The 25,890-nt window shown below is 45.4% G+C and overlaps 1 protein-coding gene across 1 annotated transcript in view; it reads left to right on the forward strand.

The window, feature by feature from the left end:
* Positions 1–15,115: 15,115 nt before the first annotated feature.
* The window catches only part of LOC122392250 (Down syndrome cell adhesion molecule-like protein Dscam2), a 118,303-nt gene continuing 107,528 nt past the window's right edge, over positions 15,116–25,890 (forward strand). The window contains exons 1-2 of the mRNA XM_043386918.1: positions 15,116–15,303; positions 24,079–24,289. Of these exons, the coding sequence (XP_043242853.1) occupies positions 15,216–15,303; positions 24,079–24,289 (299 nt within the window). The 5' untranslated portion in view covers positions 15,116–15,215. The remainder of the gene's footprint in view (positions 15,304–24,078; positions 24,290–25,890) is intronic.

Below are 25,890 nucleotides of genomic sequence, written 5' to 3' on the forward strand. Positions count from 1 at the left end.
AACGGCCTGTTACCTATAAGGAATTATTTACCTGGCATTTTCTTATTATATCACACAATTATAACTTCCAGTGTGCACCAAGCGTCCTCAAGCTCTTAAAACGCGTGTCAGCTTTGATAAATTCTGGATAAAGTTTGAGATAAAGTGGCAAAACATCAATGTCGGCATTCCCCGTAGATCATTTCTCCCATTTTCGGCTTTCCCCGCAGTCCGGGGCAACGCCGAAAAAGTCACTTCTTTGATATTTTTAGTTTGTGCGCTTAACGGTATGCGAATTCATCAAATGCGTCTGGTATGTTTGAAAGGCAAAAGACTGGCCTCTCGAATGACTCCAACAAGAATAGCTTATGTTGTCTACCTTGCGTGCTACGGGCGTCAGAAAAAAAGTATTTGGCGTTCCCCCAACTTCCCCTACAGCACAAAATACAACAACAATCATATAGAAAAAGGTTTATGCCTTTCTCTTTTCAGCCAGAGAGACTATCCATTATAGGCAATTTTAGTGATAAAATTCACAGAAACATTTCATGAGAAGTACAGGGTGGGCCAAAAAAAGTGTGTCACTTTTGAGCAGTAATTTCTCGAATGTGGTAAAAGATACGAAAACGAAACTTTCACAACTCAAAGAAAATCGTTTGACAAATTATATGATACCAATTTTATGAAAAAGTTTCAACGAACTGACGTTGTCATCATCAATTCAAAAAATAAGATCTGTACGTCTCTTCATTTGCGCATGTGCTCGAAGTGGGCACCGCTAAGTTGAAGGCCATCCGGAAACGCGCTCCAGAAGCTGACGCTCACCCTCTCCGCGGTGGCTGCTGTCACTTCACGCCAGGGTTGTATACCAATCAAGTCGATTGAATTGATTGATTTGATTCAACGCGTATTTTGAGTTGATTGGATTGAGTCGATTGACTTTTCGAGATGACTGGTTGACTGACTCGTTTGACTTTAGCGACTGGTTGACTGATTTGATTCCTGAAAATTAGAGTGACTCGTATGATTGAGTCGATTGAATGGAAAGTTCAAATAAGTTTTAGTTGACGAAAAATAATGACACCAATTGATGACATCAAAGATCACAAAACTACACTGAAAACTGCTTGTCATCACAACTGCAATATGGGGTAGATGGCCAAATAAAGAACAGGCCTAAACAAAGTAAACATGAACAGCCAACTTTGACTTTCAACTGCAATAACTGCTCCAATCCTGTGATAGAACCTGGCGATGCACCTACCTACCTTTCTGCACTCAGCAGGAAACTTTTTTTTTAATCCAGATGATAAAGTGCAAGGCCCTATATACTAATAAAGTGTGATTAATTAATAATTCACATCTCCACATCTCCTCAGAAACAACCCACTGAACTCTATAAATATCTGAAACCCCTACAAAAATAACTGAAACAAAAGCGCCGTTTTCGTCTCGCTAATTACGTTTCCGTAAATTAATAGCTAATTTGCTGCATTGTTTAATTTGCAGCAGAACGTTTGTTTATCCTTTTCTCCTGAGAGCCTAAGCATAACATACTTAATATATTTCATTTTCCTTAAAATATTTTACTGAATATTATTAAGTGGTTGAATTTCAAATGAAAAATAATTAAAACGAAATTGGTGCTGTACAACCGATTTATTTTATGATGATCTACCATACCTACCACATGATAATCAATGACGTCATCTTACCAAAAAAATCAAAAGACGTAGAATAAGGATTTATAAAAGCTTAGCATACTTATCGGCAAGCATATTTACGTCTGGACAACGAGTTGCGGGGAAAAGTGCTGATTGTGTTGCAGTTTTAGGAGCCGGTGATTAGGCTGGATTTTTGGGTTACTTTTTCGTTCTGATTCATGTATTTCATAGTGTTTGGCTTTTGAATATTTTAGTTCTTCCAGATAAATATTACTTGCCTTACAACTTTTGTAAAAACGTTTCATTTTTTTTTATAAGCCGACGTTCAGAGTCCTAAAAATACATCAGCACTACAATCATTGTAAACAAACAAATGGAGCACCACTTGGCTCTGTTCCAAGGCCATTTTTAGTTTATCTGGTGGTTTTCTTGCTCTTGTACGTCGTTTTGTTGGATGTTTTGAATCCCTTAAGATTGACTTATATCATATTTAAGAAGCATGTTGACTGAAAACAATCTGAAGTACCCAGGAGGCTGACAGAGGTCCTGACTACTGAGCAATATCAATATCAAGTTGAACAAGTTATTAAATTTTGGTTGATAAACGCAAGGTGATCGGGCTCATATATCAGCAAGAAAAAGTAAAATTAAAAGAGCTTATTGTCCAAAAACAAGCTACAATATTGCAGACCTTGGAGCAATACTGAAGAGCACGCTGAGCAGGATCATGCCAGAAAATGTTGACTGATGAGCGCATATTGATGTATTGGTATGAATATTGAATGATAACTTACAACAGCAAGATAAATTAGTGCTAACTATCAAGTTAAAATCTAGAATGAATGGACTTGGGCAGTTTTACTATGCTTAGATGCTATGCAGATTGTAATGTGCATCAGGTACTCAGTGTCTGGCAAATGAAACATGCGATCATTCCGTTGCTACTGGAGTAGAAAGCTTGGATCACTAAATCCACTTTATGTTTATTTTGATTTTTGATGTTAATCATCATCACTGTATTTCTTGAAAAAAGGATTGTAGTAAAATTGTCAATGTGACAATCCATGCAACGATGTGATCATATTATGTGTTCATAGTCATTCGTGATAGTCATTATTGGTCCAATATACAATGGCAAAGCTCTCAGTCTCAGCGTTTCTTCCTGTGGATGGTCGGCAGTGACTCAGAGCTTAGAAGCAGGTATTAGCTTTCTTCACAGGGCTGGGATAAAAAGTACTGAGGGTCATCTTCCACCAAGGAACTCTACTTTGACATGGTATGAGATGTAGGCACAAGTAGGTAGGTGCTCAGTTCCTATAGTCAGTAGTGTATGTTTAGTCGGGTTAGCTTAGATTAGATTGTTAGTTTTTTAATTTGCCAAATGTCCATAAAAATGTGACCTGAGCAATGAGCATACCTGAACCTGACTAACCTGACAGCTGACCTAACCTCAATCATCACACATATTTGCAGCCTACCCAAGACCTGCATGGCAGTAGCACCCAGTTATAGGTAGGTACTCGCCCTAACTCAATCTTACCTGCTAACCTTCAACTTGCCAAAAGTTAGCTCACATTGCCAAGCTGCGTCCAGGGAAACAGTCAACTGAGGAACTGGCTCATTGGGTGGCTGGTGTGAGTCTGTGCATTTAAAGTGTTTTTTTCTCTGAAGCTGCTCTGCACTGCTGTATGTCATGTTAGATGCTCAGAAAATGTGGGAAATGATTACTAAGCTACTTTAATGCTTTGTTAATGCTCGAGACATGAACAAGTACAGATCCTGCAGGGTACAGCTATGAGTTAGGTGCTAGGTGAGTATGTTATGTGAATGTGCTGTTCCCTGTTTGACTGTAAGTATAAAAACAAGCACAGAGTCACAGTTATATTTAATCTCCACATAAACATACAACAAAACCGGCCATATAGTCTAACTCCGAACACACCACAGATAACTTAAGCCTTTGTAGGCACAAAAATGTTTTGATTAACAGGACAGGTTTACAATATATCCTCTGTCCTTGGGGGATCTTGCTGCCAAGTTCAGGTATGAATTATGATGACTGAACTTCAGGATTGATCAACCTTTTCTTAGCCACTGCTTATATACGAGAAAGACCAAATGCTTGTTTGTTTTGATTTACAGGACATGTATACAATATATCCTCTGTCCTTGGGGGATCTTGCTGCCAAGTTGAGGTACGATGACTGAACTTCAGGATTGATCAACCTTTTCTTAGCCACTGCTTATAAACGAGAAAGACCAAATGCTTGTTTGTAAACTGCGTTGAAAATTTAATGATCCACCTTCAATTCTGACATGAAGGCACAAATGAAATAGTTCCCTCTCCTTTTGGAATACACAAAGCAAAATAATTAATAAATTTTAGTGGATGGACAAGAGCAATTAGCATAGCTTCCCCTCAAGTTAACTTCTGGCACTGTTGATGAATTATACTGACGCTTATTCGCTTCATATTTTGTAACAAACGCGCTAAAACTGCAATATAACAGCACTATATGCTTCTTGGCAAAATGCAATAGTATTAAAAATTTAGCCCTGATGGCATTCATTCTTGGTGGAAACGTAATCACAAAATATTTTGTAGTAACTATTAAATTCCGGCCGAAAACAGTGCACGGTTTAAAAAAGAATCACTCCAATGACGGTCCATTCTTGCGGTCCTGAAATCGCCACTATTTCCGGCCTCTCCAACGCAACTCGTTGTCCAGACGTAAATATGCTATCGGCAAAACGTTTTCTTTGTTTTTTCTTTTTAATTTTCTGTTTCTACTTCCTTTGTCCTTAACTTATCCTGTGGTTCCAGAGTCCCTGTCCTTTCCATTTCCTTTTAAATATATTTTTAATGCTCATCCCTATCCCCCAGTCCTAAGAGCTTCAAATTGTATTGCAATAAAATGTTTTGAATTCTTCACATATATCTTCCTATCTTCCTTCGTTGGTACTGTTGGTAGCCAGTGACACATCTAGGCAGGTAAGTAGGTACCTACCTGCTTTCCTGCTGTCTTCATAAAGCATACCTAATGAAGTTGTCAAATTTGTAGCACATTTTCAACACTTTCATATGGTGTCAGTGTGGCATGAAACCTAGCTAGGTTCATTATGTTCAGGGTTCAATTCAGAAGAGCTCCACATAACTCACATAAGAGACAGACGGGGGCTTTACATGGGGTAGATGGCCTGATGACTTAGCTGGAATATGGCCAAAATTAAATTGACAACTTTTAGGTGAAAGGTGGTGATTTGGGTGAAGGGGCGTTTGTTGAAGTCAACTACTGGGTTATTTTGCACCCATTAAATGAAACTTCTGCTCCAATTCTACCCATTGAACCTCAATATCATGATCCACCTGTCCATCACTAGGTATCCTTCCTTATTACATAGAAACTTTGAATGGCATGGCAATTTATAATTTTAAATGACAATATTTTTATGTTTCTTCTGTAGGTAGGTAGTAGAGATGCCCTTTTTGAACCCGCGAACCCGCTTTCTGCGGGTTTTCAAAACCCGCAGGGTTTTTGGCGGGTTCGAGAAGCAAAACTTGTCGTGTGGCGGGTATTTGGCGGTCAGACTTAAGAGCCTATATTTTTTTATTTTTTTAGATGCAAAACACAATGCCAAGTGCATTTGCTCAGGTTAACGATACAATATTCATCAAAACAACTTTTAAAACAGAACCAAATATAAAAATATATCAAGGAAGCACATTTCAAATGCAAAACTGAAAACAACCAGCAATAGCATCCACAGTCTGGCAATGACCAAACCAGGGTACAAGCAATAAACTACTAAGCATAAAAAAATGCTGATGAAAGCATTCCATAAAACATAAAAGACCCTGAAAGCAAACTTATAGGAAGCTGAACTGAAGTCTATGTGCACTGTGCAGTGTGCACTAGATATACATTATGGAAGAACCCAGACTTAAATGAGATGTTGAAAATCAGAGCAAATGCCACATGTTACTTTATTTGCGTCTGGTCGGCATAAAAAGAGCTATCAGCTAAACAAAATTTGATGCAAATTCATTGATTACCTATCCTACTCTATGTTCTGTTCCACCCTATATTACGAAAATAACACACCAATTACCCTTACAAAAAATCAAAATATAGACTGGCCGGCCCAAACATAACGCAATACAATACTGGCGCACTTCCGACATTCTGACAAGGATTGGCATTTGACTGAGTCAATTTTGGTCTCTGAGGCGAAGGAAAGCTGTCATTGATGACGCAATAATTTTCAATCAGTTTTTCTGTCTTGGTTTTTGAATGCCTCAAAATAGCAGTTATACATGTTACAAAACCACGTAGCTGGTCGCATTTATTTCTTTTGTCTTTTTACGTCCTTATCATTTGTATGCCGACAGATGACCGGCCGGAGAGCATTACCAAGACCATCTATAAAATCATTACATTTAATTTAGCATTTACTGTCTCTTTATTTCTAAACCGGTGATTAACCTCTGAATTGTAAAACTTTAGCTGTTGTGTAAAATAATTTAATCAGAATGGCACATGAATATGCATTATACAACAGTGTTTTCGCAACAAGTTCGACTAACTACGGCCGCAATAATTTAGTCGCTGTAACATTCCATCAGCTGTTGGTGACGCTTCTGACGCATGTTTCCAGAAATGCGTGGTTCATTGGTGGTTAGTTGCAAGGCCATGTATGTTATTATAGTTGGTTTTTGCTGGGATTTTGCATGATTTGTTTTATGTGTAGATCGACTGGATACTCATTATTCACTGTGTCACTATTTATTTTTAACTGGAAATCGCATATCTTTTTATATCAACATTCATTTTGATAACAATATCATTTTCCAGAGGCCTAACATTGAGAGGGAGCCAGAGTGAAATTTTGATCCTCAGCCAATGCTGAAGGGTAAGGTGAGAGAAAGATTTTACTGAACTCTTCAGAAAGGAATTTCAAATGTATTGATGCATTATTCATTTTCCACTATCCAGTGTGCACTTCCTGAGGACTTAGCATAGCAATTTCAAGTCCTTACTATTTGTTTGGCTGTCTTTTTCTGCACAGCAATGAAGCAAGTAAGGTTTATATAGCTCTAGCATTGACTCAGCTGTATTTTTTTTCTTGCAAAAGTATGTTTTTAAGATTGCGGGTTTTTTGCGGGTTCGGCTCAGCCAAAATCAGCTTGCGGGTAGTTGTGGTTGGGCAAGGGGTAGCTGCGGGGCGGGGCGGGTAATGAAATTGCAAATTTGGGGCATCTCTAGTAGGTAGGTAGGTAGGTATATACACCAGACTGCTATGGACACTTTTCCAAGTTGGTGGGGCAAAAATTAAAAAACCTAATGTATATCTTGGTTTGAGTCGTTTGATTGAGTTGATTGATTCCTTTCATTTAAGAGAGTTTAGCGTAGTGAGGAAAATCATATTGATGATTATGAGCATATTTTTAATTGACCGAATCCTCAATGTAATCTGAATAAAATGACAAATAGCAAAAATTCGGGTATATTCGATCACAGATCTTTGTCAACCGATACCAGCAGGCGCCACAATTGTAGATGTCAAAATACTTTTTGTTCAGTACACATGCACAACAGTAGATATGTCCTCAGGGAAAAGATTTATGGTTGGTACTTCTAAAAGTCGCAGCAGTCAAACATAATATGTACAGGGAAAGCAGTCAAACATAATATGTACAGGGAAAAACCTATACACAAGATTAAAGTGCGTTTGTGCCTAAGCATATACGAATTTAAGATGAAACAATACTTGCGGATCAATTAAATGGGCAGCAAGTTACACTCTTACCCTGGACAAAGTTAGGGCACATATAACATTTACACTGTGCGAAACAATTAAATGAGCATATTATACATAAATGAACATTATATACGTAAATGAGCATACATGAGCGTATTATCATACTATGACTACTCATACCCTGGACAAAGTTAGGGCGCATACAGCATCTATGAAAACGATCTACACAATCACTTTTTAACGTGGTGAGCTCTTGAAAATGCTACCCTACTTTGGAAGTAGCTGCCAGGAGGTGCTGTTATCGTTAAGAGCTGGCATCCTATCGCGGATGGTGATGGATTCAGCAATCCTCCTGTCAGCTTCATCCTTACATTTGCGTACGATGCGTGCTATCAGAGTCGTGTCCGTTGGGGTCAGGTCTGGGTGCTCGTGCGCGAAATGTTCACCCATTGGTGTGCCTAGTTTCTTGTTGGTGCCATCTCGTAAGTGTTCGTTATATCGCAGTCGTATTGGCCTACCGCTTTCTCCTACGTAAGTTTTGTTGCACAGACTACATTTCAATTCGTACACTACGTTTTTCGTGTGACACTTTCCCCGCAGCCCAGCTTGACATGCGTGGCAGTGCTGTCTGCCTGAAGGACACGGTGGGTCTTTGAGAGCTGACCGCACTAGCTGTCTTTTGAGTGTGTTTTGATTTGTCCATGCTGCAAGGATCGGAAACCCTGATGTTTTCAGCACTTTTTGGACCTTGGAGGCCACTTCATCATTTATGAATGGTAGTTTGACGTAAAGGTGAGCCTAGAGGTGATCACGTCCCTATTTAAGCTGAACGGTTATCCAGCTAAGCTCATCAAAAGTGTCATGCTACGGGAATGCTCTCGTGCAAACAGGGGGGTAGCTGGGGTGCAGAGGGACAAAAGGAAGCGCAGGGGAACAGTTTACGTCAAACTACCATTCATAAATGATGAAGTGGCCTCCAAGGTCCAAAAAGTGCTGAAAACATCAGGGTTTCCGATCCTTGCAGCATGGACAAATCAAAACACACTCAAAAGACAGCTAGTGCGGTCAGCTCTCAAAGACCCACCGTGTCCTTCAGGCAGACAGCACTGCCACGCATGTCAAGCTGGGCTGCGGGGAAAGTGTCACACGAAAAACGTAGTGTACGAATTGAAATGTAGTCTGTGCAACAAAACTTACGTAGGAGAAAGCGGTAGGCCAATACGACTGCGATATAACGAACACTTACGAGATGGCACCAACAAGAAACTAGGCACACCAATGGGTGAACATTTCGCGCACGAGCACCCAGACCTGACCCCAACGGACACGACTCTGATAGCACGCATCGTACGCAAATGTAAGGATGAAGCTGACAGGAGGATTGCTGAATCCATCACCATCCGCGATAGGATGCCAGCTCTTAACGATAACAGCACCTCCTGGCAGCTACTTCCAAAGTAGGGTAGCATTTTCAAGAGCTCACCACGTTAAAAAGTGATTGTGTAGATCGTTTTCATAGATGCTGTATGCGCCCTAACTTTGTCCAGGGTATGAGTAGTCATAGTATGATAATACGCTCATGTATGCTCATTTACGTATATAATGTTCATTTATGTATAATATGCTCATTTAATTGTTTCGCACAGTGTAAATGTTATATGTGCCCTAACTTTGTCCAGGGTAAGAGTGTAACTTGCTGCCCATTTAATTGATCCGCAAGTATTGTTTCATCTTAAATTCGTATATGCTTAGGCACAAACGCACTTTAATCTTGTGTATAGGTTTTTCCCTGTACATATTATGTTTGACTGCTTTCCCTGTACATATTATGTTTGACTGCTGCGACTTTTAGAAGTACCAACCATAAATCTTTTCCCTGAGGACATATCTACTGTTGTGCATGTGTACTGAACAAAAAGTATTTTGACATCTACAATTGTGGCGCCTGCTGGTATCGGTTGACAAAGATCTGTGATCGAATATACCCGAATTTTTGCTATTTGTCATTTTATTCAGATTACATTGAGGATTCGGTCAATTAAAAATATGCTCATAATCGATTCCTTTCATTGTCGCGTTTGAGTCGATTAAATCAATTCCCGAAAACTGCTCTGACTTGATTGATTTGATTGGTTTCCCAAATTTGTCGTGATTGAATTGATTGCTATTGATTGAGTCGTATACAACCCTGCTTCACGCACGTATTGATCGACGCTGACACGCAGCTCCTCCAGGCTACCGGGCTTGTTGCTATAGACGCTGTCCTTGCAGGCTCCCCAAAACCAGTAGTCCAGCGGGTTAATGTCAGGACTGTGAGGAGCCCACTGCTTTTCGCTTCCCTTGGAGATCACGCGGCAGCCGAAGAGCTCTTGGAGCAGCTGCAGTGTCTCTCGGGCCGTGTGCGGTGGCGCTACATCTTGCATAAACAAAGCTTGTAGCGTGATCACCAAGGGGAGCGAAAAACAGTGGGCTCCTCACAGTCCTGACCTCAACCCGCTGGACTACTGGTTTTGGGGAGCCTGCAAGGACAGCGACAGCGTCTACCACAACAAGCCCGGTAGCCTGGAGGAGCTGCGTTTCAGCGTCGAGCAGTACGTGCGTGAAGTGCCAGCAGGCACCGCGGAGAGGGTGGGCGCCAGTTTCCCGGAGCGTGTTCAGACGTGCCTTGAGCGTTGAGGTGCCCATTTCGAGCACATGCGCAAACATGAAAGACGCACATATCCCATTTTTGAAATGGTGATGGCAGCATCAGTTCAACTGAAACTTTTTCATAAAATGGGTATCATATAATTTGTCAAACGATTTTCTTTAAGTTGTGAAAGTTTCTTTTTGGTATCTCTTGCCACTTTCGAGAAATAGCTGCTGAAAAGTGACACACTTTTTTTGGCCCACCCTGTACTAACTTTGGTTTGCATCTTTCATTTGAATAACGATAAAGGATAATGCGATTACAATGAGCTATTATAACATTGCGATTATTTTCATGCAGTTTGAGAAGGGGAGAACTGAGAGGTCGATAATGAGAAAGAAAGGGTGAGTTAGAGTGGAGTGGGTGAGAAAGAAATGAGTGCGACAGACAGAGAAAGAAAGAGGAAAGGAAGAGAAGAATGGAATACCTAAGAGAAAAAGAGAGAGAGAGAGAGCGAGAGAGAGAGCGAGAGAGAGCGAGCGAGAGAGAGAGAGAGAGAGAGAGAGAGAGAGAGAGAGAGAGCGAGCGAGAGCGAGAGAGAGAGAGAGAGAGAGAGAGAGAGAGAGAGAGAGAGAGAGAGAGAGAGAGAGAGAGAGAGAGAGAGACCTAGACACAAACAGATTGACTGACAGACAAACTGACAGACATAGATGACATAGATGACCTCATTGCTAAGTTATCTGAGCATGGTATGTAGGTACCTGGCGTAAATACATCAGCCTCGCATGGTGATGCTGCCAGCAGGCTCCGGCCACCTAATGTAGTGTGACCGGGGCTTTACGCCATTGAGGGGCCGTGTGTGGGTGCTCCGGGCCGCTCAAATGGGGTGTCCTTTCCGCCGTTCCCGGCCGACTCTATCATGGGCCGTGTCGTCATGGCGTTTCATTTCCGGACGGAAACCGGCTCATGTCCGTGAACTAAGCTCGCAGCGCTACTGGGGGCCGGGCCAGATCTGATAGGGGCGCCGGCGCAAAACGCCAGCCCAGGAGTTGATCTGACTTTGAGGCTGAATTTGGCACATGATGGCAGCTAGGGGAGTTCCGCACAACGGTGATGCAAAAGGTGGTAGGAGACTCCTGTGTACGGATCAGCAGTGGTCTGCAAATAGAATATACCACCTGCAGACATGCAGTAAGACTAAGACATGCAGTAAGGTCTTTTCTGATGGAAGCTTTTTAGTTATGAATGCATTTTGAGTCCAGTTTGAATACGTTCGAATAATCCTAACGTCCTTCGAATAATCCTAACGTATTTATATGTAATTGCTACTTGAATATATTCGTATGCTACTTGCTCTTTACTACATACCTGTCCAATATATCTACATATATAATTACCTACCGGCAGGGAACATGTGAGACCCACCTCGTCACGATTCATAAAATATATTGTGGTGTTTCACAAAAAATACAGTTTAGCTGCGGCGCACCACGCCGGCCGCCCTCCAGGCCTTCCATGACCGCAAGCAGCTTGCCCGCTTCTGCCGCGACTTCTGGCCTTCCATGGCATATGCGGCCTGGCCCTGTCGCATCGCCGTCTGCGGCAGTCAGCTCACAATTAATCGCCGGCCGGCGGTCGGAGCCGCCCCGAGAGGCCGAGGCCGCTCTCCAGCGCCCATCACCGCCGCCGGGAGACCAATACTGCCGCCGCGCCGCCGTCCCCTGCCGACCGGCCGGGCGACCCGGCGGCGTCGGACCCGATGACGGCCGCCGGCATCGACACGCGTCATCAACGTCTGACGCCGCCGTCCCGATCGGCGCCGGCAGCACTCCGATCTGGAGCCGCGGAAGCCGCTGTGAACGACGGCCGCCCGATCTGCATAAAACGGCCGTAAAACTCCGATAAATATTCGCAGTTGGGAACGATTGCGGCCTGCGGGAGGTGAAGTCAGAGAGGGTGCGCAGGCGCGAGCGACCGCCGCCACCCCGCCGCCCCGCCGCCACCGCAGAGACTCATTTCAGCGGCTCGATTTGAATTCTGCTGGCTGGTGGTTCATTATGAGACACGATTTTTAGAGTGGGCTAGGCGGGGCGAGCACATTAATTCAGTCCGCAGATTGGCGCATATCAGCGGCTCTAGACGTCCAACGAAGTCTTTTTTCTGCGTTCGGTGGGAGGGAAGAACGTTTGACAGTCGACATAATTTCCTGTCCAATCAAAAGACTTATGTCCTGGTAGGACTGACTGTCGTCCAACGTGCACTCCTGGGACGGAATCACATCACTCTGTCTTGGAATGTTCTGAATGCACTTCGAAATTATCTATAAACATTCTGTTTATTCATGATATAAAGTGCTATCAACTGAAAAGGTTATTACTTCACATTAATGTGGTGGGATCAATGATCATTAGTTCAGCCAGAACAAGTTTCATGGACGAAGCTGTAGAAAAGTGCAGTCACAAATCCGAAGGTATAAAACACATCAATTACCATGACTTGAGAAGGCAACACTTGCTGTAGGATCAGTCTTAACCCTCGCCCCGTTGGGGGGGGGGGCATTTTGGCCCCCCCTGTGGTTTTTCCTGAATAGCAAGAAAACGGCGGCGCGCAGCGCCGCCAAATTTTCAGTACCTTCCCGGGCATCAATTTGACACCTTCACACCAAATTTCAAGTCTTAGGTCACCTTAGGTCAGGAGTTATTGAGGTCAAACTGAGGTCATGTTCGAGCAAAAATGAGCAAAAAACATGCAATCTTGAAACGCTCACCAAATCTACAGTTATCAAGCAATTTCAAAGTTCTTTATATGGTCTGGTAGACAAAAAGTGGCGCTACAAAACTGCTATCTCGGATTTTCAAAATTTTGTGTTTTTGACCCTCAAAAATTCAAAAAATTGAATTTTTTAGAAAAACTAAAAAAAATCAAACAATTTTCCGAATTTCGAAAAACCGGAATATATGTGATAGTCCTTGTGCTCTTCTATATACATACCAAATTTCAGATCGATATCTCGTTTTTTGGCCAAGTTATAGCGAAAAAACTGTTCAAAAATGATGACGTCAAATTTTTGAACTCAATTTTTAGCGATTCTAGACCACGTACCGTAAAACAAAGACCACCATTGAACTCCCCGTGACGAGCTGCATCGATTCGATACCCATTTTATGCAAAAATATCAACTTTGAAATTTGACCTAATTTGACCTGACCTTGACCTGACCTTGACCTGACCTTGACCAAAACGTGACCTAAGGTGGCCCCAGAGGCAGCCTGACCCACATAATTGCATTTGTCATGTAAAATGGACCATAAAACATGTATCACACGACACTTTCATATTGTGACCCCCAAGTGACCTGACCTCTGTGACCTGACCTGGTATCAGTGACCTCAAATAGCAAAATATGTGTTTGAAGAACATTTCCCCATCGATGATTTTCAATGAAATGCATTTTACTCGATTTTACAACGCATTTCTTGAAATGCCTGTAAACGGTGAAAATTGGACCTTTGACCTGACCTGTGACGTCATCGGTTTGACCTAGGTCAATAAAATTGGGTCACAAGGTAGTTCCCTGATAGGGCTATCCAACACCGTTTGCCGCTTGTCGCTAGGTTGCGTGGTTCTCGAGATCTTAGGGGGGGGGGCCAAAATGGCTCCCCCCAACGGGGCGCGTTGCTCGGCAGAGCCCAACGGGGCGCGGGTTAATGAACCCAACACGGCAATGTTGGCGTAAATGCAGAACGGGCAAATATTTTGCACACAACAGGAATTGAGCTAGAAAGCGATTACCGCGACAAAGGTATTACTTACAGTCGACCTGCAGCATGCCATTGGCCTATCATAAAACGATATTTCAGCAGCTCTAGGTGACAACACTTGCGTGCTAAAGGCCTACACAAGTAGTAAGTACACAGAGACATGCTGCTTGAAAAATAAACCAACAGAGCGAAATTGAGAATGAGGACTACCGAAATGACTTTCCTGTTATTCAACTGGCCTTGTAGCTTGTGTTGGTTCAGACGCATTTTCCCTTACGCGGATTATTGTATGCATTGTTAGCCCCATTGCGTACACTATTCCTTGGAGTAAGAGAGAGGAGAGAGAGAGAGAGAGAGAGAGAGAGAGAGAGAGAGAGAGAGAGAGAGAGAGAGAGAGAGAGAGAGAGAGAGAGAGAGAGAGAGAGAGAGAGAGAGAGAGAGAGAGAAAGAGAGAGAGAGAGAGAAAGAGAGAGAGAGAGAGAGAGAGAGAGAGAGAGAGAGAGAGAGGGAGAGAGTAGGTACCTACTGTTGCATAAGCCATATGATGAATGTCAGCTGTTATCAAAGTTCCGCATTATCTTCATACACAGTGAACACAGTTGCAGTTCTAAAAGAAAATAAAAAGACGCGGAGCTTGATCGCTGCATATCATGCCTCTTTTCAGTCCAAGTGAGCATTGTTATTTGAATTGTACCTAGCGCGAACGAGGTGTCCAATAGGTAATGTGAAAATAGTGGATGGGCAAAATTGCATCGATCGGTATGTATGATACAAAATACTTTAAATGAATTGGGCCGGATTGGCAGCCACCACCATTCGACTGACATGATTAATCGTACGCTCGCTGCTACATGCTTCGTGCATTGTGCCTTTTCTTGTGCTGCGCATTCTTAGGTCTGAAACCAAACCACTAGCAAAAGAACTGCGGCCGGGCCGACGCAAGCCACTTGTCTGATGGGCGCTGAAGTGGCCTCGACAGCCTATTTATTGGCCATTTCGACCCGTAAATATTGAATTGCTCTGAAGCACCTCACCGAACACATTCGTAGGTGAGGCGGCGAAACTGAATTGACGGAACTACCTGCCGTGCGCCGCCCGCTGCTGCCCAACTCGAGCAATTACTCCCATAAAAAGCCGTCCCACTTGAGCACGATTGAAGCGCCGGCCGCTGCACGCGGGCGGCCCCGTGCAAAAGTGACGCCGGTTGGCGATGACAGCCGCATTGTCCGCGGAGGGGCGGCGGGGCTCGATCGCGGCCGTCGGCGGTCGTCGCGGAGGTCCGGGCGCGCCGCCGCCGTCGGCGTCGGTCGGCAGTCGAGTGTCGGAGCCGACGGGGGAGGGATGCGCGCCGCGACCGAGTAGCGCGGCCGCCGGCCGGGCAGTCACCGGACACCGCCGGCGGGGTCGGGTCAGTGGTGGGGGATGGACGCCGGTCCGGCGACTCGGCGGACGCCGCGGCTGGCGGTGCTGCTGGTGGTGGTCCTGCTGCTGACGCCCTCTGCTGAATCAGGTGAGTGCTGATCCGATGGATCATTGCGGTTTGAGAATTTGCTTTGCGACACGTTTTTTAGTTTGAATATTTTGATTTATCGAAAATTTAATGGATGAAAAATAGTAACGAATAATTACAATCTGTTGCGGCTGTACTCGTATGTCTGTATCTTTATCACATAGATGGGAAAGAGGTGAGGTTCACGGCATCTGGGTTGCCACGTTTAACCACTTGAACACGCAGGTATCATTATTCGCTCAGGTTTAGTAACTTTAGCTCTAATACTTAGATTTTGTCTACCATTTTTCATATAACAAATGACATGCTCGTCAACTGCCAGTTTACGGTCTCCACTAACGTAAAATAAATACTGCTCTTTCTGAATAGAAGCTGAACGAATGGCTTACAATAAACTCGCCTGCTGTTGATTACTTTGCTGTTGTGTTTTCATAACATTTTATTTCATTTGAGCTTCACGCCACGCTTTTATTGTTGGAGTCTATTCAACCTGCCAAATCTAACCTTTGTGCCATAACGAGTTCCCAGGGGCAGTTTATTAAACCTAAAAGTATATCGATCTACAAAGTACAGCAGCCGGCAACAAAAGTTACATTGTGTATGTCACACACTATTTAGGAATTACCAATTCATGCGTGCATTAAAAGAGATGAGTTGCATTATCGTGACTAAAGAAATATTCACACTGCAACTGATATTCATAACATTTGAATTTCCTAGCCATGAGTACTGTGGACTCTGCAGAAAGCTGAATAATTTTGGGTTCCCAGGAGACTCGCTCTTCCTGCGAACTGCTTCGGTTGAGACGGCTGTCCAACGCAGCGAGCCAGGCATGGTTATTACCATGCTAATACATCTTCAGGGAAGTTCGGCATCCTCTCAATCTATATCACTGAGGTATTTCAGAAGTTATCCGAAGTAATCCCTTTGTGACGGTTATGCTTCCTCTGCAAATTGGGCTAGCCAAACAAGGACGAAATTGAGATCAGCCAATTACACGACAGACCAAATTTCTTTAGCGGACATGTAAATTTCGGGGTTTCACGACACGTTAGGATTTCACACGTTCCCGTACTAAACAAGATTCAGTTGTTTGTGGCTGAGAGACAGAGAGCATATATGTAGCCTCTTCCAAATCAGTCTTTTCCCGGTCATGCGTTTTTACTGATCTCTGCAGTTCTACAAGCTAACAACTCAATCAGGCCCTAACCAAACACCAACACCATACAATCGCCCTGTTGCGCTGTTTTAGACGACACGAGCGATCCCACAACTTTTCGGACAGGTATAAAAGATTCATAGGGTCGATACGCTGCCGAAAATTTATCCAGTTAGACTTTATACAATTGTTTGAAGTACATCACACTTCGCCGTCATAGAAATCGGCTATGTAATCGATGAGATATCACGCATAACTAGATGACAGGTAGGCATTGCCTAAACGTTTTTCTTAGAAATTCGGGATGGCTGTTTCTGGTCTTGGGTTACCAAACAGTAGTCCTTTATGTTCAACTATTTTCTGTTCCTTGATCTACATCACATGATCGGCCCTTTGTCTAATTGTCCAAATGTCCTCTGTCCCCTGTCCAGCCTCCCATCACCCCCGTCGGACTGCATTCGTTCCGAGGGCGGCCTGCTATGGCCCGGGGGTGTGTCCAAGAGACAGACGGTGACATAGCCTGCCCCGGTCAGCCCTGATCGACCGACCGATAGTTCCAGCGGTTAGCGACCGATAATTGTTTTCGTCAGTCGGGAAATGCCATTACCGACAGTGTGGTCACACGAGGCTGCGTCGATAAGGAAGCAAAATATAGCTCCTGCTAGCTCCTACAGGCTCATATTTCTGTTGAAGACATTATCAATTCATCTTAGGTGCTCTCTCTCTCCCTCTCTCTCTCCTTCTCTCTTTCTCTCTTTCTCTCTCTGTCTCCCTCCCTCTCTCTCACTCTCTCTCTGTCTCTGTCTCTCTCTGTCTCTGTCTCTCTCTGTCTCTCTCTCTCCCTTTCTCTCTGGCTCTCTCTGCGCGCTCTCTCTCTATCTCTCTCTCTTTCTCTCTCTCTCTCTTTCTCTCTCTCTCTCTCTCTCTCTCTCTCTCTCTATCTATCTCTCTCTCTCTCCGCTCTCTCCGCTCTCCTGTCATTTCACGACTAATATGATGTCGTTTTATGAAGAACGAAGCGACGCCTGTGTCATGTCACCAGATGCTAATATCCCTTATCCTTTCGACTTTTGAGCGGAACTTGACGCAGTGTCGCTGGCCAAGACGGATTGCGACTTTGTCCAAAATGGACCGTGACGCTGCCCAGTGCCCACGGCATACACGATTCCTCCGACGGACGGTCGCGGACTTTGTTTGGTAAAGAGCCGTGACGCTGCAGCCCCACAGCGAACCGTGACGATGCATTCCATGAAGAGTCCACGGAGGGTCGTGACGGCACACTCGTTGGACCGCTAATTGCTGTTGGCCACAGGATCGATCCCAGAGAGTCGTCAGTGGGCGGTGTCCCCGACCACTGCAGCGGGCGGGCGGGGCGAGAGACCGTGAGAAAACCGCTCAGATGTCCCGACCTTAGTATGTCAGTGACAACTGCGTGTCCCGGAGTGCGCTCTTTGCTAACACAAGCGAGACACGTGTTTTGATTAGATTGCGCAGTTTTGTTTTCTTCAGTTCGGTATACGATTATATCTTGCTAACGATAGACAGGGCCCTGCTGCTTGTCCTATCTTTTCATCGCGTCGTGATTTAGCTTCTGAAACACGTGCTGCTCTTTGAAATGCAGATGATATACCAGCTCAAACATTTATCGAACTCTATCAACAACTAGAAGAGGTAAGCGGGATCCATCTGCATTACGCTAAATACGATATCAAATAATAGCCGCAGCGCTACATCGTCTTCCACTTTGCGGAAGCGCATCAGCAAACACTTGCATCTTTATTCGTTTACATTGCAGTATTTGGTAGCCAGCACTCGGAAGGGCACCACAAAGCCTGAAGTGTCAGCCTCACGTCCGTTCCAAGGGCACCGAGCAATGGCTGTGTTGTTGAACTGTTTGAGGACCGTGCATGCAGGGATCCCGACCGGCTCTAAGGCTCCATTGGTAAAGTAGCGGCTGTTCTGTTGTGTGTGAGGACCGTGCTACATGTATGTACATACATACCTACCAGGGCAAAACTAACCGATATTTATAGCACTATAGCAGAATTTAATTTGTTTCGAATGGCCAGCGCTGCCTATCTCATTCATTTCCAGTGCAAGCACGTTCATAAACAACTGTAGCCGCTGTGCTGGGCGAGCGTTGAGCCCCAACCCCACGGCAGACCGCTGTCTGTGCGCTGTTCATTGGGGACAATTGCCACAATGGGCTCAACTGGCAATATTTGGGGAGCACAGCGCCCCGTGCGGCCGGAAGAATAAACAACTGCAAGACAAGGACTAAATGACTAAACAACCGGCAACTTGACGTGACAGCAGTAGGTCATGTATAAGCATTTTAGGCAAGCGCAAGAACGCCGATTTTCCCATTGCATAAATCTGCTTGGGCATTGATGCTGATGCCAATTACAAGTGCGTCCGTGTCTGTTATTGTTTGTACGTTACGTCTGCTTTGATTTAATTAAGATTACTATCATTCAGTGAGATATGGCGAAGGCTCGAGTCTAGACAGCTCGTGCTTCACTGCTCTCGAGTTCGTAACTGTTTCGAGCTGCAGTAAACAGACGTCTACAGATCAGGTAAACAGACGTCTTCAGCAGCCCTTTCATTGCCGTGGAGTGGTGTGTTAGCACACTGTGTGCACAGGGTCTGTGAATTACGTAACCTGAAGGGAGATTCAGCTGGGCGCTGTCGGTACTGTGTGCTGTTTAGGTATTCCGGGCATGAAGTATGTGCTGAAGCGCTCACTCGAATGCCATCCTGGCAGAGGCGTCTCCTTCGAATTGTCAGAACTCTCAAACAGCTGTCACAAATGCCCTTGTGATGGTGCGCATAAGCTGTGCTTCTCCAAAAGCTATATTTTGAAATCGAGTCCATTTTGGTCCATCCGGGACATATAGTTGGCCGGTCCTGCAATGTCTCCACCATCCTCGGGAACGGTCCTTGCTAACACCGTTCCTGACGCCAGATGGCCCACCATCAAGGACTTTATGCGGCTGCGACGATGCAGGTCATGATGATGGGGTCGTTCAGCGTGGAAAGTCACCCGCCGCGTAGAGCGTCCGACTCCGGCCGACACCGCTCGGCCATCAGCACAGCCATTGGAGGGGGGTGGCGGAGATCACGGCTCCAGTGACACCGGGGATGATCGCCCGGCCGGGGCCGTGCCCGACCGAGACGGCCCGCGCCCGGTCGACCCGTAAGCCGGTTATGCTATCCGCCGCTTCTGCCGTCTCCGGCGACCCCGGCATCCGCGCCGTTCTGTAAAGCCGTTCTTCACTGCAACTCTCATACTCCACTCCCCCTCCCTTCCCTGAGTGGCACCCGTTACCTCGCTGACGGCATGTAACTGCTCACTCACACGATGCGGAAGTGCGGGGTTATGTTGATCTATTCAGCCCGGCTAGGTGGCTCGGTATGCGTCCTTGTCAATGGCTCGTATATAGGACAATAATGCCTGGCTGGCTCCCTGTTGCCTGGCTACGGCCCGGCTGGCCGCTTCGTAAAGGAAAGGAAGGGTAGTGCTTTTAAGTTTTAACGCTTAATGTTGTCCTAAACTATCGTTTGCGAATTGTGGTATTCAAAAGACCTTAGTAAGGGATCGTTCTCAACTTAGGGTCATGTCTGGACAAAATGTGTCATAGTTTCACTTGTCAACGAAGGTGGAAGATAACACCTGTCATTAATCGCAGCGTTTTCTCAGAAATATTCATTTGTTGATTTCAGGGACGCGTTTTTCTGACCATATCCATATGATTGAGCGTCATCAATTCATTTCAACTTCTGAACACAGATCGCATATCAGCAATGGAAACATTTCAGACAAAATGTCGATGAGCATTGAGCAGCCAAAGGACAGACGGATAAAACCACTTATTCACTAGCTGCAATAGTGGTCGTAGGCAGTGACACAGTCCCCTTGTGTTGCTCACTGGGTGAGGTCCTGCAGCGCAGTGAGGGGCTGTCTCCTCCCCGGGTGGTCGTCAGGCTCCCGCCGCGGCACGCGGCCGGTGTCCCCTTTCCTCCCCTCCCTCCCTTCCTCCCGCTGAGAGGGAGCAGTCACGTGCGCTGAGGGGGGGGGGGGGGTCTGCATCTTGACGGCGTCAGATCGGCTCCGCCTATGAGCGGGCTGCAGTGGTGAGTTCTCTAAACTTTGTCTCTGATGTGTGATGGGTGCCCCGCGGTTCGGAAGTCACCAATCGATCTCAGAGATGCGACAGGTCACCGAGTTGCCGCTGCTCCTTCTCTGCAACATATGACGGGTCGCCGGGTCACAGAATCTGTGTCTGGTGTTTCCTGGATCACTGGGTCAGAAAATCTGTGTCTGATGTGTCTGATCGCCGGGTCACATAATATGTGCCTGATATGTAGCAGATCGCAATGTCACCGGTTCACGGTAACTCGATCTCTAATGTGAAGCGCGTTATCTGGCTGCCTCAATTCTTTTCCTAATTTGTATTGGGTTACCACAGCACCCCAAATGACTAATCTGGTTGCAACTGCTCTGTTTCTGATTCGTGGCGGATCGCCGAGCTGGTCACCGCGGCCCCATATGGGGTGCGTCAGGTCTTCACTGGAAGGGTTCGTTTCCGGACAGGGTCGTCACTGGAAAGGATCGTCACGCGTCACCGCACGAACAGGGTCGTCATGCGTCACCGGACAGAGAAGTCGGGACACGCTCGTCACCGGACAGGCATGTTCGTCCCGGACAGGGCGTCTAACTCTGATGGAGTCTGTGGAGATGGCCACTCGCCTTCTGCCTACCGTCAGATGATGCCAGCCAGGCGGCAGCACGGCCATTAGCGTGGCGCGCACAGTGGAATATCCTATTAACCAAATAGGCTGGCCGAGATTCGCCGGCTATCCATTTGGGCTGGCTGGTGGCCCGCCGGCTGAGACAGACAGACAGACAGACACACTGACAGACAGACAGACAGACAGACAGACAGACAGACAGACAGACAGACAGACAGACAGACAGACAGACAGACAGACAGACAGACAGACAGACAGACAGACAGACAGACAGACTGACGACATCTGGGCCGCTGATGGGAGCAGCTGGTCCCGACCTTCTGCCCCGGACTCGGTCACAGTCACGGCTGACAGTGACTGCTGGGTTTCGACAAAACCATGAGCTAAATGGGGTCACGGATCCGGCCCTCGTAAGATAAGTACGGCATAAAGGGGTCCTCAGACGGCGCAGGTCGGTAGCGAAATGTTTGGCAGCTCCATGTAGTCAGCAGACCTGCCTGCCTCTCCTCGATGATTTTAAAGCAGCTTAAGTTGCCGTTATTTATAGCCAATAACATCCTAGCATTAAATATTGCAACATCGCTTATGCGTGGTAATGAAAATATAGTCCTAACTAGCTATGTAGTACGTATCTGTCCTCACCAGAATTTACCAATGAGCCAAGCCGCCGTGGTCAGTGTCTGCCCATTGACCGTCCGAGTCGGTTCAATACTTGGGGCTGCGTTCGCCGTCGTGCACCTTCACCAAACGTTATTGCACTACTGCGCACCAGTCGACGGTCAAAGGCACACTTCAACCTTCAGCAGCACGGCATTGAAGCCGGCAGCAAGGACGACCAATTACACGAAAATGCACGGCCATTGCCTTGCACGCTACGAATGATTGAGGAACGTAACTGCAGATAATGGCTTTTCCACGGTATGAAATGCTCGGCAATGCTGAACAAATTATTTTACGTAATGCTTTAGGATAACCGTCGTCTGTTGCTTTCTCAGCATCGATTGGCTTTAACCGAACTTTATTCCGCGTTAACTTGCGTTTGCTGCTGGAATAAAGTCGTTTGAATTAATTTAAATGGACTGAAGAATGTAAAGGGAAAAGGAGAGGAGAAGACTCTAGGGAGGAGTGAGGAGATGAAAGAAGCAGAAAAGATTTCGGAAGTTTTGACGCTGTTCCGACTAATAATCGCAGGGAAAACTTTCAGCGTCAACCTCATCAACAGAGTTCGAGAAATGAAAGTTTGTCCATTTAAGGTCAATTAACCCATTTCTGTTCATTGAAATCACTTTTATCTCGGTCATAGCTCTTTTCGTTCAATGTGTCGTGAGACTTAAATTCTACATTTTCCTTAAAAAATTATGATTTCGATAATTAATCTTCATAAATGATCATACATATTACATACCTATCTAAAAATAAAAGTGTTTGAACCTTTCTGTATTCCTGAAATGTTTTCTCATCCATGACCCAGAGTTTGTGTGCGGTGAAGGCGATACCTATAGGCTAAAGTAACAGTATCGCGCTGTTGTGCCCGTGCAAGTGATAATAGCATATACATTAGACTTCCATCGACAACCGAAAAGCGGTTGCGAGGAATAGAATATGCGTGTAGGACAGAACACATGAAAGACCATTATTTAGCTATGATTTTGATGATAAAGGCTTGTTAGCAATTATGTAAAACTCAAGCCATGCTTCAGAAGACTGGCTGACCAATGATCAATGCCGATTTACATCCAATGCACTGATCGCGGTAGAACTAGGAGTGAACGGATTGTTCTTGTACCGTGTCCTCGTCCAGACGGAAGAGGAAACGGGGCACTCATGCAGTGAGATCAGGCATCAAAGTTTGGCTAGATTGGATATTGTACCTAACCAATACTGTTTGCTGGGTTAGAATATGGGATCGCGGATGCGGAAAACTCTCTTTCGACTTTCAGGCTAAGGGCACACGGACTGGATCGTCGCTGTTGCCTGAAGGTTGATGTTGTTTGTAGTCAACCGACGCCAGTGAGTGTATCATAAACTGGGGCGGAAGTTGGAAGCATTATTTCAGCTTCCGAGACATATCTGAAAGCTTCGAACGGGTCTTCAGAAGACCAGCTTTGAGTTCTGCAATATTTTTACCAAGTTTCTGATACGAGCCACCAGACTATGATGTTATGACGATACTAAAGCAGGTTGAAGGCCTACGTAAATAACTATGGTGTCTGTGATGCAAACAGTATTTCCAGAAAGCTTTTCTATATGACTATTGACTATATTTTATTTGTCCCTAGTTTTAAGTGTAACGTTGCGTAAATCAAATTGCATAAAAACAGCCTTCTTTTTATGAAGCATTTTTCCTATAGCACATGCTAATTTCAGTTTCTAAACCCAAAGCCAAGCAATGCGGCTAAGTTAGCTTCAAAACAGGGCATTGTCTGAACCAAAAATATCAATACGATATCTCATCTCCTCAACCGTACCTTTAAATATCACGCGCAGAAATGGAGACATCTTGAACTTGTGTCGTTCTCTTTGAGCGTCAGGTGGCCTTGCACGAGGCAAATTTAAATAATTCTATCATTCCTAGGTAGAATGCGATTTAGTTCCAAATTTTGAGACTACTGTTCCAGGAATCATATTGAAAATGCCCGCGCTCTGCCCGTCTCTGTGTAGGTACCCAATTATGAACTCCACAAAGCCGTTGCAACTCAATAGGCACATATTCTTCCTCTGTGTAATCTTCATGAATCTAGTTCCTATTCACCCGTCCATCGGCACTCAGCAGGTCCTCGTAGATACCCCTGCCGTTGCCGTGTGTGCCGTGACTAACACCCGCCTGCCACGCACTGACCGGACCTCCTTCCGTGTGCCCCCAGCCGAGCCGGAGCGAGGCGCCGACCAGGGTGTCGGGCCCAGCTTCACAGCCCTGCCGGCACGCGACGCGGGGGTGTTCGACCGACAGACGGGCGTGGCGCTGGAATGTCGCGCCGACGGGTCGCCCACCCCTGCACTGAGCTGGGTCACGGCCGACGGACGGCCGGTGACCTCTGTACCCGGCATACGGCTGGTGGACAGGGGGCAAATCAGGTCAGTGTGACATGTCTCGGGGATCATGTCCTTTTTGTCGGATGAGTTATATAATCCAATATGAGTCTAATAATGAGTCCAATACCAATATATCTTTTGCTAACAGCTGCTTTTCAATCGATATATCTTTATTGATGCATGCAATATACTTCCATTAGGTATCACTTAAACTTACGGGCAAATATGATAGACGAGCGATACTTTGGTAGCAAATATAATGCCTGAGAAAGCACCAATGCAGCGTGGGCGCAGCTGTAGCTGCTCGATGCGCCCTGGTGATGATCGTAACTGAATTACAATGTTATTCCGAAGAGTGAGATAAGTTTATTCCCAAACATGCCCCCAAACTATCGGGTGATTGGATCAAATTACGAAGCCCATCATGGTGGCCAAATTGTGAAATTTCGTTTTGCAAACTGCAAAGTTAACTCGTCTGTAAGTGGTTTGCCGAAACAACTGCCGCGCTGTACGACGTCATATACATGCGGAACGTCCCGTTTGCGTCAGAACTTTGCCAGGTGCTCATTGGAGCCGTTGTGCCACTGCTGGCTGCCTGGGCGGCGCGTGCCTGCAGTCGAACCGGGCCGCCGTGCTGCAGCTGGCAGGGGCAGCCGGTCAGGACGAGGCCTGGGTCCCTCGGGACACCGGCTCTGCTGCCTGCCCGAGCTGCGCTCCCATAAACTGGCGCTCATGCAGAGAAATAGGAGCAGCGCTCGAGTTATTGCCCCGCGCTCTGTGGTGTGTGCGTGTGAAGTGTGAATTCACTTGGATATGATGTTTCAGTAGACATTCATGTTATAGTATTTATAACGAAGAGTATATAAGTTATGCGCCTGGGTTTGCATTTGTCAGCTTTGTTGCTTTGGTGAGATGAAGGAAAGTGACGTAAGACAACTCGTTTCAACATTGAGATCAAAGAAACAGGATAGAATCTCTCCATTTAGTAATCATTATGATGCATGCAGCCACCCAACGATAAATCTGCAAAGTGCACAATCAGTGCAAGTTTTCTTTAGTCATTAGAATGTAGGTAGGACAATAGTGCTTAACCATCACTGGAAAATTCAATTCATACGACAAAAGAGATGCTTTCCACATCTCGCTAAGTGGCTATAGCTGTGGCGATCGCCGGCCAGTAACAACTGCGGTGGTAGACTGTACCGCGTGACACTTGTGCTCGGCGGTACAGACTACCACCGCAGGCAGGTGCGCCCAGTCCGCTCATGGTTATCGCGTGGAGGGGCGTTCGAACATAGCGGGCAAGCAATATGCTCTTCTTTTGCGCGGGGGAATATTTGAACTGCACTTATGCCAGGGTCTCATCGCCCATGGGTCATAAACTGCTACATAATTTTTGTATGAGGCACTTAATTTAATAATGCATATAATTTTCTTATAAGGTGTTAATATGTTTCAAACGTGTATTTTACGTCTCCGAATGGAATTTTCAGGGCTGGGATGTTGTGACTTGTGCATAAGGATGAATTATAAAAAAAATTAGTGGCATTATAACCCTATTAGTGGCAGGGGGGGTTGTTTTTATCCACCCCTCAGGTTTTTCGGGAATATCTCCGAAACCGCTGAAGCTACGATGCTGAAAT

This window comes from Amphibalanus amphitrite, unplaced genomic scaffold, assembly GCF_019059575.1.
Source record: "Amphibalanus amphitrite isolate SeventyFive unplaced genomic scaffold, NRLGWU_Aamphi_draft 000476F_arrow, whole genome shotgun sequence".
NCBI lineage: Eukaryota > Metazoa > Arthropoda > Thecostraca > Balanomorpha > Balanidae > Amphibalanus > Amphibalanus amphitrite.